At 43.5% G+C, this 21,678-nt stretch overlaps 1 protein-coding gene across 1 annotated transcript in view; it reads left to right on the plus strand.

Annotated features, from left to right (window-relative positions):
- The window catches only part of LOC137435271 (protein MTSS 2), an 87,109-nt gene that overhangs the window by 20,059 nt on the left and 45,372 nt on the right, over positions 1–21,678 (plus strand). Inside the window, exons 4-8 of the mRNA XM_068128894.2 lie at positions 581–665; positions 2,394–2,485; positions 3,302–3,376; positions 3,531–3,542; positions 5,741–5,898. Of these exons, the coding sequence (XP_067984995.2) occupies positions 581–665; positions 2,394–2,485; positions 3,302–3,376; positions 3,531–3,542; positions 5,741–5,898 (422 nt within the window). The remainder of the gene's footprint in view (positions 1–580; positions 666–2,393; positions 2,486–3,301; positions 3,377–3,530; positions 3,543–5,740; positions 5,899–21,678) is intronic.

A 21,678-nucleotide genomic window follows, 5' to 3' on the forward strand; every position in this document is an offset into this window, starting at 1 on the left:
ATAGAATCTTTCCGTGGCAGCTTTTGTATTTCCATCGGGTGGAACTTTAATCACTCTCCTTAAAGCTTAATGGAGCGTTTAAAGACGGCGATGAAAAATGGCTACGTTAGTTTGTTCATGTGAGAATTGAGCATGAGATGTACAAGTCTTGTAAAGTGAAGCATTTTGCAGTTATCTATCTGCTTGCACGGTCATGCTGGTCATGCTGGTCATGCATGGCACGGACATGCTGGTCATGCTGCAGGCTCATGTCAGCGCTTTCGATCCTTTGAAAGCACGAGCGCACGGCCTCGTTGTGCATTCCTATTCTCCCCGCAGCAGCATGGCCATCACTCCTGACCGGCACTCCGAACCCCACTCCACGCCCCCCCAACCCCCCGGTCCCCAACCATATCCTTGCCTGCTATTATCTGCCGTATATCTATCTGTCTTTTTTCTGAACTGCTTTTGTTTTGTGAAACAAATCGAGAACGAAGGGTGGAGGTGTCTGCGGTCATCCTTTGTGACACGGCAAGGAATATAGTCACTGCGGTGTAACTCTGCTTATTGTGATAGCTCTGTGCCTGAAATCTCGCCGCAGGAGCAACTCGAGAAATCGGATCGGCCCTCACCCGGATGTGTCTGCGACATCGAAGCATTGAAGCCAAGCTGGGTCTCTTTACTCAGTGAGTGTGGGATGCACCTGGAGAGGCATGTGCTGCTGACAAACGTACAAACACGCACACATTTGGCCGGCCATTATCATACCGTGTCCAGTACCAGACGGATTTCGGTCCAAACGCATCGGCTGTTGATGCTCAGGCATCGTTTTATCTGAATGTTCAAGGCCGCAGCAGTCATAACACTTTTTTTATTATTATATATTCACTCTGGTGAAAGGCCCAGTGCTGAACAATAATGGGATAACTTGTGTGGTACATCCTTCCAGCAGCTACTAAAGTCTGCTTTGTAAGAAGCTGGCAGCTGGACTTAGGGAGGCAGAAAGTAAAAGTACAGTGTGTTTTCTGGCCTTGATTTCTGGCCGTGTTGGCAAGTGTTTACGTACACGATGCCAGCCTGCCAGCCTGTGGGTGCGAGCTGTGTATGGTGCCGGCAGGATAATAAACTCCCCTGGCATCTTATGGTCTAGTTGCAACGGGCGAGTTTATTAGAACAGCCAATGCGATTGCATTCCTTTTCTATGTAATTACTCACCCTGGACAATTTATCCCCGTATTGATGAAACAAAGCTTTATGAGGAAGATTATTACAAAAACAAGAAAGCATGTCAAAATGCAAAGCCTGTCCACATCCACTTGGTACTCTGTAGACGAAAACTATAGCTAAAAAAAAAACTTAAAACTTAAAATGGCACTGAGTTAAGGATCATCAGAATTACCAAAGTTCAAAGTGCCATAACTTTGTCAAAAATGATCGAAACGTCGTGAAGTTCGAACTTGATCTGTAACTTATCATGAGGAAACCATGTGCCAAGTTTGAAATCATTAGCATTAAGCGTTTAGAAAAAAAGTCCGGAAAGCTGTTCTTTGAGTGACGGACTGACAGACGGACAGACGGAGGGACGGCGTGCAAACCTATAGTCCCCTCCGGTGTACACCAGTAGGGGACTAATAAACAGGGAAGCAATTATCATAAAATGAAATAAAAACACCCGGCCGTCTCACGCCTCTTTCTTCGAGGCAGGTAGTGGTAGCTGGGCTAATAAAGGCTATTTGTACTTATTATGATCTTGCCCTTTGACATTTTGACCCAATTATTAACTGGTGTTCTCCATATTCTATTAATACGGGTTTGTAGAAAATTTGATGAAAGCTCAAATGGTTAAAAAAAAAGTTATGACCTGGACACACACACACACACACACACACACACACACACACACACACACACACACACACACACACACACACACTGACACACACTGACACACACTGACACACACTGACACACACTGACACACACTGACACACACTGACACACACAGGAACACACTGACACACACAGGAACACACTGACACACACAGGAACACACTGACACACACAGGAACACACTGACACACAGGAACACACTGACACAAGGAGAACTATTTGACCATTTTGAAGACTGCGATAAATCAAACTGTGCGATGATGCAGAAAACCTTGTACAGACCAGCTAACCTTGCTGAGTGCTCGATGCATTTGAAGCCTTTGGCATTGAGGATCTTCCTTGTACTTTTTTCCAGAGATTGTGCATTAATAATGATTATAATCATTTGACTTGTTCTCTGAACTTTGTGACGTAAAGAATGTTTGTTCGGTGAATTGGCAAAGATGTAAGTAATGAAAAGCTTGAAGATTGAGAGTTGTAAACGTTATGGCATATTTTGTTTTAAAGATTACGCATTGTTTCAGAGCTCTCGCGGGAAGTTTGATCAGCCCCCTGCAGGAGAGGCTGGAAGAATGGCGGAAGATGACCAACCAGATGGATAAGGAACATGCGAAAGGTCAGACCCAGTCCTTTGCTGTGATGGGGTACTGCTACTGGCAGTGTGGTTCTTGAGTGCCATTGAGTTGTGTAAGGGTCATTCTCCACTGAGATGCATGGATACTGTTTCTGCCTTACCTCATCGGGGGAGAGAGGGGGGAATAGGGTGGAGGAAAGACTAGCAGGTTATAATTTGAAAAATATGGTCAGCAGAGCACAGGCTGTAGTAGTTCACGTTGGTTGCTGTGCTTTATGTGCCATTTTACTAGTTCATACCCTGTTCTTTTGAGGTGAGAATCCCCCTCCCTCCTCCTCCCACCCCTTGCCCCACACCCTGCGGGTGTTCTGTACTCTTCTCATGCATCTGGCCTGAATTGAGGCCAACCAGGTGGGGATTGTTTTGCTAACCTGAAACATGTGTTGGGGTAAGGAGGGGCCATCGTTAAGAGCTGAATTTCTTGTAACTTGTGGAGTATGGTTTGTATTGGTGCCCCAATGTCTTTTCGATTAGTCGATTAGTCACTGGTCAATAAGTTGATTGGTGGCTTTTATACCTCGTTTTTATTTGTTTTATTTGCTCTGCATGATATTTAATTGATAGCCATTACATTCAGAAATTATTGGGGAAATGCCGAAGATTGATCTTGCATTCCATGATGCTAAATTTATCCTTGCATTGGCTGCTTGACCTGAGAGCCGTAGACCAGTGCTTCTAACTTGCTCAGTTATAGAAAACCTCATCTAGAGAGATGAAAATAAGTTATAGGTAATGACATATCTAATTCCCCTTCCCATGTGTCTGCCCCTTCTCTTACTCTGCCCTGTGACCTTCAAGAGTACAAACGGGCCCGGCAGGATATCAAAAAGAAGTCGACGGATACAATCAGACTGCAGAAAAAAGCGAAGAAAGGTACTGTACTTCGACTGCAGTTTCTCTTTGCTGAGCATGAGTCATGGCTGAGCAATCGTGGATGTATTTGAGGTTTTGCTTTTTGTGTGGTTATGTATCAGCATAAAGTGTGAGTCATGTTAATCCTTTCCTCCTGTTCCTCGGTTCCTTGCAGGCGAGACTTTTGGTGAGTCTGAACACATTCTGCACGTCTTACCACTCCCACCTTTGCTTGTTGTATTGATATGCCTCTCATGGTTGATTTCCAAACCTTCCGAGATAACTCGTGCGGGAGACGTGGAATTGCTAAGCGCCAAAACGGGATGTAACTTGTGTACAAAGGGAAAAGCCAAAAGTGCTTCCCGCTAAGCCAAAACCATCTGCGTTTCATGACATTTGGTAGATTCATTCTGCATCTATGGAATGTCCTCCTAAATTCCACTGGAAAACGTGCGGTGTGCTTTAGTTGTTGTCAGACATGCATAACAAATGAAAATGGGAAGATGAAAAAGTTAAACCTTCGTCATGACCATATACAGTGCATTCAGAAAGTATTCAGACCCCTTCACTTTTTTCCCTTTTTGTTATGTTGCAGCCTTATGTTGAAATAGTTTAAATTCATTTTTTCCCTCATCAATCTACACTCAATACCCCATAATGACAAAGAGAAAACAGGATTTTAGAAAGTTTTGCAAATTTATTAAAAAGAAAAAACTGAAATATCACATTGACATAAGTATTCATACCCTTTGCTATGACACTTGAAATTTAGCTCAGGTGCCTCCCATTTCTCTTGATCATCGTTGAGATGTTTCTACACCTTGATTGGTAAATTTTCCACCTGTGGTAAATTCAATTGATTGGACATGAATTGGAAAGGCACACACCTGTCTATATAAGGTCTCACAGCTGACAATGCATATCAGAGCAAAAACGAAGCCATGAGGTCGAAGGAACTGCCTGCAAAGCTCAGAGACAGGATTGTGTCGAGGCATAGATCTGGGGAAGCCTAAAAAAAAATTTCTGCTGCATTGAAGGTTCCCAAGAGCACAGTGGCCTCCATAATTCTTAAATGGAAGAAGTTTGGAACAACCAGGACTCTTCCGAGAGCTGGCCGCCCGGCCAAACTGAGCAATCGGGGGAGAAGGGCCTTGGTAAGAGAGGTGACCAAGAACCCGATGGTCACTCTGGCTGAGCTCCAGAGATCCTGTGTGGAGATGGGAGAAACTTCCAGAAGGACAACCATCACTGCAACACTCCACCGATCTGGGCTTTATGGCAGAGTGGCCAGACGGAAGCCTCTCCTCAGTGAAAGACACGTGAAAGCCTGCTTGGAGTTTGCAAAAAAGCACCTAAAGGACTCTCAGACTGTGAGAAACAAGATTCTGTGGTCTGATGAAACCAATATTGAACTGTTTGGCCTCAATTCTAAGCGTCATGTCTGGAGGAAACCAGGCACCGCTCATCACCTGCCCAATACCATCCCAATGGTGAAGCATGGTGGTGGCAGCATCATGCTGTGGGGATGTTTTTCAGCAGCAGGGACTGGGGGACTAGTCAGGGTTGAGGGAACAATGAGCGGAGCAAATTACAGAGATATCCTTAATGAAAACCTGAAACAGAGCGCTCAGGACCTCAGACTGGGCCGAAGGTTCACCTTCCAACAGGACAATGACCCTAAGCACACAGCCAAGACAACACAGGAGTGGCTTAGGGACAACTCTGTGAAGGTCCTTGAGTTGCCCAGCCAGAGCCCTGACTTGAACCCAATCGAACATCTCTGGAGAGACCTGAAAATGGCTGTCCACCAACGGTCCCCATCCAACCTGACAGAGCTTGAGAGGATCTGCAGAAAAGAATGGCAGAAAATCGCCAAATCCAGGTGTGCAAAGCTTGTCACGTCATACCCAAAAGGCTCGAGGCTGTAATCGCTGCCAAAGGTACTTCAACTAAGTACTGAGTTTGAGGGTCTGAATACTTATGTCGGTATGATATTTCAGTTTTTTCTTTTTAATAAATTTGCAAAACTTTCTAAAATCCTGTTTTCTCTTTGTCATTATGGGGTATTGAGTGTGGATTGATGAGGGAAAAAATGAATTTAAACGATTTCAGCATAAAGCTGCAACATAACAAAATGTGAAAAAAGTGAAGGGGTCTGAATACTTTCTGAATGCACTGTATATATATATATATTTTTTTTTTATTTTTTTTTTATTTTATGTAACACAGAGCAGAAAGCTGTTTTGAAGAGAGAAATATGTATGTGGAAGTATAATTTGATATTTTGATTGTGGCTTTTTTTTCCAAAATTCTACCACAAACTTTCACTTTTGATAGTTAATAGCATGTCCTGGAGCTTGTGTTGTACTGTGCTTGTGTGCATAGGAAGAGGGGACATGGGTCCGGTTCTGGGCTCTGCTATGCAGGAAGTCACTGACACGTACCTTCTGCTTGAAGAGACCGAGAAGCGGGCGGTCCGCCGAGCACTGATCGAGGAAAGAGGGCGATACTGTACCTTCGTTCACATGTTTCGTTTCGTGCTGGTATGAGACACGTCTGAGCGTGTATCATTGCACTATTAATTGCCCTATTTATTTGCGCCTTTGACCTAACCACCCCATTCCTGAAGCTGGTTTTCAGTTGATCTCTCATTTGGATGACAAGTTGTAAAATAAAAAATAAGAAGAGTGAGATGAGAGAGCAATGATGCAAAAATGAGATGCAAAACGAGCAATGAGCTGACAGTGGGTGAGTAGGAACACAAATGGATACAAACGGGAGAATGAATGAAAGAATGAATGACAGGAAAGAAGACAGACAGAGGAAAAGGGAGGGAACATCAGAACCTGTAAGTAAGAGGGTTGGGCTATGTACTGTTATCGTAGAAAATATTCTATGTAGAGATGGGGGATAACTTGAAATGATAGTGTACACCAACTGTTTAAATCCCTGAAGGGAAAAGTGTGTTTGAACGGCCTCAGAGAGGTTGTTCCACAAATGTGAGAAAAAGGGACAAAAGAGTTGAGGTGTGCAGTGAGCCTGGATTTTGGGAGTTTTACCAGGAGAAGGGGGCATGGGTTACTGTTAAACGTGTTTCTGGAGGAGTCTGGGAGGGTTGGAGGGTTAAAAGAATAGGGGGATATAGACTGAAGAAGAGGATTAAAATAAATAAATAAAGGAAGCCACTGACCTTTCTGTGATGTAAGAGCAAGAGGCCTTGCATGTCATGGAAGATTCCAACAATGGTGAGACTTTGATTTCACAGATTCCATGAGGAGCGACAGATGTGATTCTGGGGTGCTGGCCCTGGGTGATAAGGTCTGGTTGACAAGGCAGGAGTAGCACTATGCTACTGACAAAGGCCTTGTGGGCTTAAATCCGTTTAATTGATCAAGGAATTACTTGGAATGACAAAGGATGTATTACTACCTCACTTGTAAATTGCGTCCTCAATTTTAATTCCCTTAACTCTCAGCCCTCCCTACCCTCACCCCTCCTCCCCTGTGCGTACGTTATAAATAGGTGATGACCCCTCCTTAACATTTTGGACTTGTGAACATTTTTGAGGTATTGTGAGGCAGTAATCCTTTTTTCAGTTACTCTTATCTCCATGAGATCTATGCTCGACAAACACTGTATGTTGGTCTCATTATGACAAACAAATCCAAAAACCACTCCACCAAATGTAGCACAAATTAATTATACGGGAATTCTCCCTACTCGAAAAGGGCACTTCCCTAATAGTCTAGGGCGATTAGTAATTTCGTGTTTTTTGTTTGTTAAAATTGATTTAGCAATGGATTCTGCTTCAGAATATTATAGAGATGTAAAAAAAATAGGGTTCCATTTTTTCTTTTACGTCTAATAGGTAGTAATTCGAAGAAATCCAAGATGGCCGCCATAAAATTTGGAAAATACACTTTTGTGCATATCTTTGTATCTAGATATCATATAAACATGAATAATATGTCCTTTTATATGTTTTCAGACCCAAGGAAGCCATATCTGCCATTGTTTTTACAGAAAAATGCAAGGAAATTAAAATAGTGGGCAATATACCAGCCAAAATGGAGACGGCCGTCGTGAAATCGGATCGTATAATTTCCCAATTAGAATCGATTCAATAAACAATATTCACTGATAACATTTATTTTGAATACACACACACGCACACGCACACACACACACACACACACACACGCACACACATACACACACACCTAAACATAAACGATGAATGAACATAAACGATCACATAAACGAATGCCTCATTCATCCTCATCCATATCTATCACACGCGGTTCATTGATGTTTGCTTTGTTGTTACAACTGTAACCCACACACCCACAAACTTCAGTACAAGGAATATTGTTATTGCGACAGCTACATCTTCCCATACACCCTTTCTTGCACCCACAGTTCACGAGATTCATTATTGCTTCTGGGGCTGGAGGATTCAGGCATCGACTTGGGGCATAAACCCCATCATCCGAAAGTAACTGCCAACCATACTCGACAGGTGATGGAAGGGACGGATGGCTTTCTGCTGCCTTTCTCCATATCATTGCGATATAATGTGCTCGCTGAACGTGTAACTTTAGCGAACCAGTGGTAGGTGGAAGACTCTCTCCCTCAGCAGCACGGTTGGAGAATAAGAACCAGCGAAGCTCGTTTACTTTCGTGTGAACTTTAGACTTGTACAGCAGACAGACGAAGCGTTCCAGCTGGGAACACACTTCTGGTGACGGATCAGTTTGTCCCAAAGACTCCAGAGCCTCCCATATCTTGTTGTCACATGTCATGAAGACCTTAAAGCACCAGTCCTTGCTCCTGCCAGCGAACCTTCCAGACATGTCACTTCCCGTGAATGCGTGGAATCCAAGTATTGCAGACGCACGTTTCTCTCCTAGCATGCCATGAATAGGTTGGACTGCAATGCTCCTCCTCAACTTTCCCTTCCCAGTGAGAAACCTCGTAGCAGGTGGTAGATCGTGAAATCTCTGAATCAGTAGGAGGAAGATATCGGTATCTGGCGAATCAATGATAACTTCTGCATCTTTGTCGACTGTGAGAGCATGCAGAATTAAGAGTGTATCGGCCTCTTCTTGGCTGTGCGTGAGTAGACTGTCTGGAACTTCAGTGTTGCCCGTGGTCTTAGTTCCTGATGTCACCATGAACTTCTTCAACTTGTTTGGATGAGCCTTGCTGTAAGATAGACACTTCACAGCCAAGTACTCTGTAAGCTCTGCCTTGGTCTTCACATTGGAAAGGAAATCTTTGAGTGAAATCTTCTGGATCAATGTACTATCCCTGACGTGATAGTATGTTGATTTCCCCTTTGTCCTCTTTAGGCGCATTTTGTCTTTCAGTGAGTTATCGATGTATCGGTCGAATACCAACCTCACGTCATCATAATGCACGGCAATATTTTCGAGGCGTTCAATGAACGATTGAGCAAAGTCACTGCATGTAATCATTTGTTCTGTTTTGGAGATCCCGTTAACAAGAGCCATGCCATCAATGATTATCACTCTATGGCGAGAAGTAGTCTCGTTTTCATTGATCACTCCTGATCTTGTGGTTGTGTCTGGGTTTTGGCTGATCTGAGAGGGTTCCTGCAAATTTTGGCTTGAGATTTCATAGTCAGTTGATGGGTCATTAGTTTCTTCCCCAGCGTGTGCTGCTGCATCATTCAAAGCGGCAATTCCCGCGTCTTGATGCTCATTGATTTCTGTCGAAATAGGTTCTCCTGGTGGATCATGTACATCCTGCTCTTCAGGCTCAGCCAGATGCTCAAGTTGACGAAGGATTTTTGCCTTGTCGTATGCCAACAAGAGGGATCCATCAGATGCAAATAAAGAACGTGGAACGATGCCAAATTCATAGGTGCCAATACATTCTTTCAGGTCGAGCTCTGGTCGGCTCCGTGAGATAACGATGAACCTCTGCAACAATCCTCGCTCTTCTTTGACTTTGATCAGCTTGTCGCCCGATCTCACTTCTGTTGTGGCATTCGAACTCTTGAATGTTCGAAGTTTTCTTTTCGTCATTTTGTCCCACACAGAAAGTTTTCCCTCAGCTAAACGATCTGTGGCAAATTGCTGGAACATCTGTTGTCCGATCTCGTCGCGCTCTAAGATGTCGCTGGACACTTTTTCATTCATGACTTCTTTGGTGAGCAGGTTGTAGACCTCGTCTACTTCCTCTTCCATAAATGGATCGCCATGTTCACGGAACACCCTAGAAAGCTTGGAGGCATGGCTCATCACCCGGGAAAGCTTTCCCCCCGTGATTTCGTGGTGTTGTTTTCTGCTCTGGTTTTCACCAAGACCATATCCCTCCGCAAACTCGTGCAGTGACTTTGACAGCTCAGGTGCAATGAGGAAGAACTTGTCAAGCGCCTTCTCATTTTGAGTTATCCCTACGATTCCTCCAATCACCTTCAGTGTACGGTTTTCTTGCTCAATGCCATGGTCTGGGGCTATTGATGTGAAGCCTGCCAATCCTTTTGTCACACAGAAGTTCCCTTTCATGAATTCCCTCCACAGTTCTGGGTGCTGCTTTTCAGTCTCCTGCATTGTTGAAATGTAGAGAGGGAGCAACCGAGCATAGTTTAGATGATCGTGAGCGAAGAAGTACTTCGTGAGAGACTCGATGCTCTCCATATGCAGCAGCAGATCACGTTGTCTTGTACTTCTAATGAACAGAAGGATAGTCTCAAACTGTTTCATGTAGTTCAGGATGAAGCGCTGTATCTTGTTTGTGCTGACCTCAAATTGTTCCAGTTTTTTGGTCATATCTCTGGACTCCATCATGGCCAATGTTTTTTTGAGAATGTCGCATAGATTCTTCTCTGGCTCCATGCTCCCGCTGATGTCTCTCTGATATGCCTCTCCCAGACGAACAGATGACTCGTTCAGATAGGCCCTTTCTTCAGGTTCCATTGCCAGGAATCTCTGGAAGTACAGGTTGTACAAAGCGATCAGTGTTACCATGTGTGCCTCCAGAGCTCGATACAAGTGCCTCCCATTTAGTATTTGGCTCACTGTGGTTGGCGAGAAAAGTCCAGCCTCGACCCATGCCTGATCAATTCCACTCCCTTCCACGTATTTTCCTAATGCAGCTAAGGCCCAAAACACAACATGTAGCTCACCAGGTCGGAAGAGGAATTGCTTCCTGATGTCCTCGCGTTCCACCCACAGCTTCATCGCCAGGTCGTATAGCTGCAAATCGAGAGTCATGACTGTGATTGCCTCACTCCCCATAACACGAGTTGTGATGTTGTGAGCTCTCATCAGACCCGTGTACAGTGTATCATAGTCTGTAGGAGGCGACCTTATCAACGGAGGAACGAGAGCAACATTGGTCTTCTCACTGGACGAAGATAGCAAGGAATTGAAGGCTCCCCACGTCCCCGGAGCTGTGAGTTTGACGTCAACTTCTCCTTCTTCCTCGAAGTTCAGGCATCCAATCATCCAGGTCATATCGGTTTTCTTGTTCTTGTCTGTCTCGGGTTTTGATGTGAGCAGCTTGCAGTCGCTCTTTCTCTTCTCGGGTGCTGGCTTCTTGCAGGTCAACGTTTTACAGCCAACTGCATCATGTATCGTTTGAGCTTTTGATGACCGGTCAAGTTCAATTGGTGGTATCATGGGTGATTTCTCCGGTGATACAGGCTGGTAGATCGCAATTGCTGTACCATGAAGGGTATTCATCCCGCAAGGAGTTGACTCTAGAAAATCGATGTTGTCCATGGCAAACCAGACGAACGTGTCCTGAACCAACCATGGTGGTAGACAGATGCCTCCGGTGGACTCCATTTGCTTCAGTACGGAGTTGGCAATGCTGGTCTCAATCTCCATGACCTTTTTGTAGGAGATGGCGAGGTCCAGATGTGCAAGTTTCTCTACAAGCGCCTTGGATCGTGTGTTTTTGTGTATGTCGAGAGCTAAGCCCACACTCAATGGAGTTTCAAATCGTTGTTTGAATGATCCATCCTCGCTTCTTGGTTCGTACGATACCTGTCGGTCAGATTTATAAGCACCGACAAAGTGCTGCGCCAACAATGATGCACTCACACCAATGGAGTCCTCCCTGTTGCTATTTCCTACTTTCCTTGTTCCCATGACTGCATGCTTGCAGAAGATGTTGAGCATCGGGGGTGGCTTGTAATCAGCAAAGGTTCCATTAAATTTCCATGCTGGGGAAGATGCGATGTCTTTCCTCAATATTTTCGCAGCTCGCAAAAGTACTTTAAAATCGTCTTTGATGCTGTCTGCTGTAATTGTGCTTGATATCATGTGGTCTTTGAGCTTTGTGGAAAGAATCTGCTCTGGCTTTGTTTTGTTTGAGGGCCGGCTGAAATGAACATCGGCAATGTTGTCTAGGATCAATTGTTTCAGGTATGGCTTATAACTATGGTTGTCTGAGACCGGAAAGTCGTGCTCCTTAAGTAAATTGACATAGGTTACATGAATTTCATTCATATTCAGCACAGCATTTTCAGTAGTATCATTCAACGCAGTTTCAACAATTTCAATGAGTTCAAGGTCTGATAACACCTGACCAAAGTTAACATTGGTTGTTTCTGTTTGTTTTTCCGTCTTAACTATAGCACGTTTGGCCTTAACTACACATGGTAAATGATATTTCATGTCCTCAGCCATTGCTTGCAATGGGTCAGGCGAACTTATGACACTGTTCAGTCTCACTTTCAGATTGTCATTACTTGTTTCTTGGCCAATGTTTCTGATCTGGAGTCCCATGTTCTTTGTTGACACATTGTGTAGTTCACTTCCTCTGTCTTCCTGGCATATGACACATCTGAGCGCGTCAAATGTCTGTTCTCGGGAACACCTTCTGGATGTTGACGTGCTTTCCCCTAGATCACTAGAACTTGGTCGTCCTCTCTTTTTCAGTCGGATTTCTGCGGCACTGCCTGATGTTGTTCCTTTCTCAAACCTAGCCTTTGCTCGATCAATGTGCATCTTATTGGTAACATCTTTGTAACAAGCTTTATGGTAGCGGAGACCTTTTGCGAGCAATTCTTCAGCAGAGGAATATTGCAAACGTCTATTCAATGATGCAAACTTTGTTTCACCATACGTGTACTGTTCCTCAGCACCTGCCATCAGTTTCTCGACAGAGGAGAGTTTTGGTTTCGTTACAAAGGTTGTATAGTCTGTTTGCCCTATGGCCATTTGGCATACAAAACAAAGTCCGAAATCTACTGACTTCTCAATCTTCCTGGGTGGTGAGTCACTCATCTTGAAGGTAGGTGTAATTTTCTAGACACTCTTGAACTGTCGTCGGTCCTGCAAAGATAGATACTACTATTCAGATTCACATTTCGTCAACACAGTCAAAACCAGACCTTAACTAGATGGTGGAAACTTAATTAACCGATTTCATGCCGGCCGACCCCACTTTGGCTGGTATATGTCCACTATTTTATTTTCCTTGCATTTTTCTGTAAAAACAATGGCAGAAATGGCTTCCTTGGGTCTGAAAACATATAAAAGGACATATTATTCATGTTTATATGATATCTAGATACAAAGATATGCACAAAAGTGTATTTTCCAAATTTTATGGCGGCCATCTTGGATTTCTTCGAATTACTACCTATTAGACGTAAAAGAAAAAATGGAACCCTATTTTTTTTACATCTCTATAATATTCTGAAGCAGAATCCATTGCTAAATCAATTTTAACAAACAAAAAACACAAACAATATTGTTATGACATATGGGCCTGCACTATAAGCACTCGGGTCTTGTAAGTACAAAGACCTTTGTGGTATTGCCTAAACAATAATTTTTACGGCGTAGCCCATAGGGAAAAGCCGTCTGTCTGGAACAGTGTTTGTCTGTCCGTATGTATGTATGCATGTATGTATGTATGTCCCTTCAAACGTACATCACTCAGAGCTGAGGATCTGGTCACATGACAGGGGTGATGTGATGTCATTATGGCGGTACAATGGCTGACTCCACCTGGTTTTTCTACGTTTCTACTGATACGTTTTTCATTCAGTGTGAAACACAATGAAACACATGAAGTAAAACACGTGAAAAGTAGGATCTTTAATAACACTCGATTGTTATCGTGGCTGTGGCTGTTGTTGTTTGTGGGCTCCTGTGTAGTTTTATATATTTTTCTATTGCTTCGCAAAATATCACGACTGTAAATATAATTTTGTATGCTCGTTCCGTGTCCTTCATAAGGGTTTCTACTGTCGTAGAATGTTTCCTTTCAAACTGCTGTGTGAATAAACCATACGTTAGCGCTTCTTCCTTTTTATATTTTTTTGTATACAGAATCGAGGCTCGTGTAAGAGCTAACACATTGAACAATTGAGCATGAAAACATGCACAGACACATAAAACATGCAATGAAGGGAGCGGGAGACAAGAGGGGGAGAGAGAAGCACACAAGCACAACAACAGAAGAGAACAGGGACGTCAGTAGATCTGTGGAAGGGGGAGGGCTGGGGGAAGAGGGAGGGGTACACGGTATAAAGCAAATGAACACTTCTATGAATTTCAGGAAAGTTGGGGATTTAAAGAGGTGGATTTGGGGTGTTTTAATGGGGGTAGAAAAGGTCAAGTTTTGGATGGGGGAAGATGAGAGGTGAACAGCTGTTTTAAAGACCTGGAGGGAGGAGAGGGATTGAAGAGAGTGTGGGAGAAAAGTTCCAGAGTTCCCCCAATTGTTCCAGAGGCGGGAGAAAAGAGGAATGAAAGAATGAAGGTGAGCAGAGAGTCTTGATTTTGGCAGTTTCACCAGAAGAGGATTGCTGGCAGATCTTGTGCGTCCTGCAGGAATATTTGGGGGACAGAGCACAGACAGAACAGGGGGAGCAAGGCCGGAGAGGAGTTGTTAGAAGACAGAAAGAGCACCTACCTACCTGCCTGCGGTGAGAGAAAGAGACCCTCAGAATCAGCTTCATTGCGGGAGATTCTAATGATTCTGAATGCTTTGGTATCAACCGCATGAAGCCGAGCTAGGTGTGAGGCAGGAGCACCAGCCCAGAGGGGAGAGCAGTATTCCATTAAGCTGCGGATGAAAGTTTTGTCTGTGGTGAGGAGCTCAGAAGTGCACAGAAAAGACTTCGCACGACGGAGGATGCCCAGTCGGCGACTGGCTTTGGAGGCCAGCTTGGAAATGTGGTTTTCCCAAGAAAGATCATGGCAGATAGTGATATCCAAAAGCTTGGCTGACAGAACTTCTTCAAGAGGATTGTTCAGAAAGTAGATGGCAGGATTGTCCAGATGGTCTATTCGGAGAGACAAAGTGAGAGTGTGAGATTTGTCAGGATTGAAAGACTTGTTCCACTTGTTTGACCAGTTTGTGATTTTGTCCAGGTCTGCAGAGAGTGAAGAGGCTGCAGAGTGCCGATCTGAGGGTTGGGATATGGAGCGGCAGAGAGTGGAGTCATCAGCAAAGAGATAGACAGGATTTCCCAGAGTCGGAGAGATCATTGATAAAGACCAGAGAAAGCACAGGGCCCAGAATACTGCATTGGGGAACTCCAGCCTGAACAGGAAGGGGAGATGAGAGAAACCCATTCAGGGCCACACGTTGACTACGACAAGAGAGGAAGTCTGCAAGCCGTGCGTGGAGGTTTCCATGGATACCATACGAGGAGAGTTTGGTGAGCAGGACGTGGTGCCAGACCGTACTGAAGGCAAACTTTCTATCTTCTTCAATCTTCCCTTCTTCAAACTCTCAAAGAGGCTTCTAGAACTGGCAAATTCGTGATTAAACAAACGATTTTTACGGTGTAGATGTTTGGTTCTTGTGTTTACAGCGTTTGTGTCTCCATAGGTATGTATGTCCCTCACATATTTATCCCACATACTGGGTGAGTTTTATTGCTGACAATTACGCTTCTGAAAGGTAGATTGTAATGCCATTTGGCTTTGCCAGTTATGTTTCTTTCAACACCCTTTAGGGAACGTTCATATATTATGACATATTCCTGGTTGTGGCAAATTATCACACTTGATGATATATCAAGCCTGGTGTTGGCTTAACGGTTAGGGTGGAGGGCTTGGGATCCTAGGGTCCTGAATTCGAATCCCAGTCAGCTGTTGAATTAACACCAGGTGGGGTTGACTCAGCCTGTCATCCTCCCGAGGTCGGCAAAATGAGTGCCAACTCACTGGGTCCTCTCTCAAGGAGGTTGGTGGCAGGACTCATTCCGTAACATATACAGTGGTGTGTGTTGGGATGGTGCTGAGGTCACTTTGATAGTGTTGACAAACTGACCAACACATAGAATAAATCAGTGTCTCAATGCAATCTCTTCACTTCAATGGTGACAGTCAGCTTTGAGACTTTGAATACTTCAAAATAATTTAATACCTACATTATTTGCTAACTAGTATCTCCACCCAGGTCATACTATCCTCTTCAACTAAAGTATCAAACAAGCCCGGCTACTCCGCTGTTAGACTTTCGGTCTTGTTTAAAATCCATTTCACCTTGTCTGGTTCAACTTGCAAATGCTGTCACGTGGACAAATTCTCAGGCCACCACATAGTAGTTTTCAGTTGCTGTTTGTACTGTATATTCTATATATTACATATGTATGAGGAAGGAAAGGGGGATGTTGGAGGGTTTTCAATGTCTTCCTTACATTGCTTAAAGGTTTTTCAGGTGGGAGAAATGGTAGTTGGGAAGTGGGAGGGTGGCTCGTGTACAATTGCAATCGTCCAAAAAAAAAGAAAAAAGAAGTCCAACCTTTCTATGAGGGTCATCCCAAAAGTTCGCTTCTGTCACCCAATCTATCTATAATTCCAGTAATCTCTGTGTGTATGTTTGTATGTTTGTATGTTTGTATGTTTGTATGTTTGTATGTTTGTCTGTGACCGCTGTTTCTCGACAACCACGGGTCCGATATACTTGAAACTTGCCAGGTATATTGCTGGGGACCCGAGGATGTGCCTTTTCAAGGTTTCATATTAATCGGAGAAGTAGTTACCGAGCTATGTCCAAAAAACGATTCAACCAATCAGAGAGCAGCGAGCTATCACGTGTGCCGAACGTGGCGAACAGACTCTGCCTCGGACGGCACATTTGAGAGCGTATTCATTTATTTCCCGTCGGCAAACTATGTTGGCGCTATGTTGGCGTTAAACTATGTTTTAAAACTAATTAAAACTAATTTGCGATTCTTTCGCTTTGCGATGCGATTTGCGATTGCGTTAAACTCGCTCGGGCGTTAAACTATGTTTTAAAACTAATTAAAACTAATTTGCGATTCATTCGCTTTCCTGCGCATTTGTGCACGCGATGGCGATTTCTTTACCAAACTCCGCAAGCCGTTAGCTTTGGACCAAACCATTTCATGTAAATAGAGGGGGGGGATTGTCACCGTACTCGCAAGCCGTTCGCTTTGGACCAAACCATTTCATGTAAATAGAGGGGGGGGGGGGGATTGTCACCGTACTCGCAAGCCGTTCGCTTTGGACCAAACCATTGCATGTAAATAGAGGGGGGGGATATACTTTTAGATATATATATAGTACGGGCATGCCCTAGTCTATATAATAGACGTAGTATCACATTCTACAAAATTCCATGCTCTTCGGTACACTTTGTTCTGTGGTCGACCAACTCTGATCCCAGCAGATGTTCCCACTGAACAAAGTGGATGTGACTGTGTTCACCTCTTCAGTGGATGCAAAATGTCTTCCCAGAAGTAAAAAAAAAAAATTATTTGGGGGAAATAAGTGCAAGTCACATAGAATGGTAGGTGAGGTCAAATTTATCTTGCATAGGACTCTAATCAAGCCTAACAGGTTGCGGACATTGAAGTTTTTTACATGCGGCACAGCATTGTCAGGTGAGTGTCATTCAGAAAGGCTGGATGTGTCATTCAGCACACTGCAGGTCTCAGTTGAATGCATAAAGCCGTATTGTTAGTTATCTTTAATCACTGGTACATCCTATGAAACTGCCATGTTTAACGATATTCCAACGTGGTTATATAAATAATGTGAAGCAACCTGATGCTTCCTTGTTGGTGTCTAGCCTTTTCAGACCTGGAGAAGTCTGCTCTTTCCACTTTGCTGAAGGAGACATCAGTACTGACTCATAGTTGTGGTTCCGGATTTTGTCTACAGCAATGATGCATTGCAAACTAGAATGGCATTCAGTGGAGCACACACCTCCGCCAGGCTAAACGGTTTACGTTTTGTATCCCAATGATAGGCTGGATATGGATCTGGACCAGAACTAAAATTGAATTGGCTTGTTCTTGTCACCTACACAACTCTTCCACCAAGTTTCGTCTGAATCTTTCCACAACTTTTTGAGATATCATGATGCTATGTATTGCCTTTGGCCCTATCTCTCAATGGTGAAGCATCACTTAAAAAATTCTAGTAGGCCGGACTTGAATCTTCATCAAAATCTAATCGATTAGTCCTTGTCACACACCCAACTTGTCCACCAAATTTTGTCCGAATCCATCCACAATTTTTTGAGATATCCTGCTCACAGACAAACAGAAAGATCGGGGTGAAACATAATCTCTGTCCACCTTCAGTGGCAGAGGTAATAAGTGTCACCTTCTCGATTTAAACAAAAACGCCAACGATGCTGAAGAACAGAGCAAGCTGGTTCAGTGTATGCTCCTCTGTAAGGTCATGTGGCACCCATTTTGCAATTGGCATTCTTTTCCCCAGATCCTCCATTAACAATACGATGCTCTGTTCACTTTGTATTCCCAAATTCGTCACAAGTTCTTGAATTGTGATATGTCGATCTTGAAACAAGAAGAGTGGCATTGTCCTCGCAACATCCGGTTGAAGGCCTGCCTGAACGTCTTGCATGTATCCATTTTCCTTCAAGGAACGATCATACCCATCGGTGAACAGTTTTCAACTGTGGACACGTGTTAGGAAGAACTAAAATGGGTGACTGTTTGTTCTGCATCACTGTGAATCTAACAAGAGTTTGGAACTCTTCTTTACTGAGCCTTTCTGCCAGGCCCAAGGGGGAGGGAAGGGGAAGTGGAGGGAAGAAAGCCATGGGGGGTGGAGGAGGGGGAAATGCAGAGAAATTGAGGCATTCTTAGCAAGTTTATTGGTCTCTTCATGTAGAAATGTAAGGCATGCGGGATGGTTAAATGCAGCTGTGACAAGGATGCAGTTGTACTCCAGTGATAAATTTTCCCCTTTTTGTGTGTTTATCAAATTTAACAGGATTATGTGGAGGAATGGTGTGTCCAACATGACTTGGAGGGAAATAAACCATGCGATAAAGACACAATGGAAGGGGATGAACAGAAAAGTTAGGAAATGGGGACAGGTTTAGTGTCCCTTGTGTGATCACTTAAAAAAATTTTTGACTGAAGCTCTTGGAGATGCTTGTAATAGCTGCACAAGTTGGACAAAGACATCATGAGAAAGCAGTCCCATAGGCACGGTGCTGACAATACAAAACACTTCAATATCATCATCATCGACTCGGACCACCAAGTTGTCATAACCCATGCACAATTTTTTTTGAGATATTGTGCCATACAGTATATTGTTTTTGGCCCTATCTCTGGTGAAGAATCACAAAACTTTTTAAAAAAACTTGTATCCGGATCCGGTCTAAACCAAAATCAAATCAATTCATCCTTGTCACACACCCAACCTGTCCACCAAGCTACATCCGAATTCTTAATGACTTTTTGAGATATCGTGCTATTTATCGTTTTTGACCCTATCTCTCAAAGGTGCTGACAATACGGATTCGATTTTGGTGAAGATCCGGATCTGGTACTATAATTTTGAAGTTATTCTTCACCTTTGAGAGATAGGGTCAAAAATGATATATAGCACGATATCTCAAAAAGTCATTAAGAATTTGGATGTAGCTTGGTGGACAGGTTGGGTGTGTGACGAGGATGAATTGATTTGATTTTGGTGAAGACCGGATCCGGATACAAGAGTTTAAAAAAATTTGTTTTGATTCTTTACCAGAGATAGGGCCAAAAACGATATACTGTATGGCACAATATCTCAAAAAAAATTGTGCATGGGTTATGACAACTTGGTGGATGAGTTGGGTAGGTAAGAAGAATAAGCTGATTCGATTTTGGTTGATGTCTCGATGCAGATCCGGCCCATCAGTGGGATACAAAATGTAAACTGTTCAGCCTGGTAGAGGTATGTACTCTACTAGTGCCATTGTAGTATTCCCACTGTGATTATAGCTCCCAAAGGAAACTGCACATCGGATTACATGGCCGACAGACATGGTGACACTATGAAAGAAAAATGTAAGACCTGGCACAAAACTTCTGCTTTCTGGTTGTGGGATCAGATGATTAAACCCCTAAGTGGCCAATTTAAAAGTTCTTTTTAAAATGTTATCCATTCATCTTCGCTGGAATCTTTGATGTATTGTTTGTGATATTGGCCAGATTTTAGTGTTGTCATAGTAGGAATAAAAGCGATGTTATTATCCAAACTGATTACAAATCAGCATTCAGCATGACAAGTGTTTTTTTTTTGAAGCCACATAAGGTACTGATGAGGAGGAAGGAAGAAGAATGTAGGACGAGTCGCCATTTCCTTTAAAACCACAAATACTCTTATGACTATCCTTTATGTCCTTTTAAGGTAAAAAAGAAGGGTTGGAGCTGAGTGTAAAAGGGATAAAATATATTATTATTTGCATTTGGAAGTCGCAAACAAGTAAGCTTTACAAAACCCTTGAGCAGAGAGAGCCTAAAGCACGAGTCGTTTGTGACAAGTGGAACACAACAGCTGCGATTTAAAAACATCGATGAATTTATTTATTATGCGGAGCAGAATAGGCATTACCAAAGGCGAACGACAACTGAGAGTGCCCTGGGTCTTTGTACTCAAAACAGCTGGAAAATGGAGCAACACCAGGACAGTTGCCAAACCGTGGTTAGCATTCGGTGGGATGTTGAACGCTTCCGGAAGTGTGGGCATCTCGTGTGTCTGAAAAGCAGATCGGAATATTTCCAAAAGAAGTAATGCTCGAAAGAATGTTTCGCTTTTCGGTGAGGCATTCCAAACTTCTACAAATAATCAGGACTGATGAGATGCAGATTTGCAGATTAAATTCGAACATGATTGTGCAATATTGAAATGGCGATTGTGATTTTATTTGAGGAACCAATGGATGAATTGGGAATGTGAACCAGGATATAGGGATGGAATATATACCGTTGCATGAAGGCCGAAGGATGTCCGTATTGTCTTGACTCCTCCATTGAATAGCTGCTACTATAGGTTTTATGGAAACGTGAGCTGGACGGGCAGGACATTGGGCAAGTCGCTTGACTCGGTTCTCGTTGGGCTCTAGGGGATTTTTGTGGAACCGAGAGGCTCATCCGTTTGCTTCTTTGTCAGGACTCGTTTTGGCAGAGGAAAACGCCAGAGGATGTGAAACTATTTTTGCTTATGCCAAAGCCTTTTGCACATGCTTATCTTTCCTCTCGTGTGACTTGGTGCATGTGTTCCATGTGACCCATTTCCCTTGCTTTGCATTAAGTTTGCTTTTGTGTGCTTAGCTGGTTCGTTATCCATTGCTAATGCAAGGGGAAGCTGCAGACTTGTCTGAACGCATTGCTTTTGACACCCCTCTGTAAATTTGCATAACTTAAGATTCGTCTCATGGGGTAACATGTCGGCTGTTTTATTTACTTCATATACAAATGTTGAGGCTCACAGAAGAGCTAAATGCCAGAGGATGGCAGGTTAATGGAGCAATACAATTATGGGGAATAGGTGGATATAATCCATACCGACATAAAAGGCTAGTGAGAGTAATAATAATCATCGGTAAGTAAAGGGGCACGACGTGGGGAGGGGTGAGGATGGAAGTTTATATTGACAAAAGGAAGAGAAGGAAGGATGATGGAGCGATAAAGGAAGGGAAAGGAGTGTGCAGAGAGGAGATAGGAATGAGGTAATGGAAGAGACATGCATGAAGTATATGCGTGGGAGGGGGAAAGAGGAAGGGGCGCTGCAGAGAGAGAGAGAGGGAAAGAGAGAGAACAGTAACTAGAAGTGTGACTCGAGGGTTAGAGGGAGGTGATTCACCAGGTGGCCTCAGCCTAAAAGGTAGACAAGCCCAAACAATAGTTGCCCTTCATTACCAAAGATAGTCATTTACATGTGACGTGCTAACTCCTGAGTGTGTGTGAATGTTTATACACTTTATAGTGGTGGAATTGCTACCTGCACGGCAAGCAGAGTAACCTGATGTTGAGGAATATGCAAGTCGAGTGGAGCACTTGCTTACCTGCATTATTATCCCAGAAAACAATATGCCAATCGACTAGCAGC

This window comes from Myxine glutinosa, chromosome 9 (genome assembly GCF_964187855.1).
Source record: "Myxine glutinosa chromosome 9, kmMyxGlut1.1, whole genome shotgun sequence".
NCBI classification, from domain to species: domain Eukaryota; kingdom Metazoa; phylum Chordata; class Myxini; order Myxiniformes; family Myxinidae; genus Myxine; species Myxine glutinosa.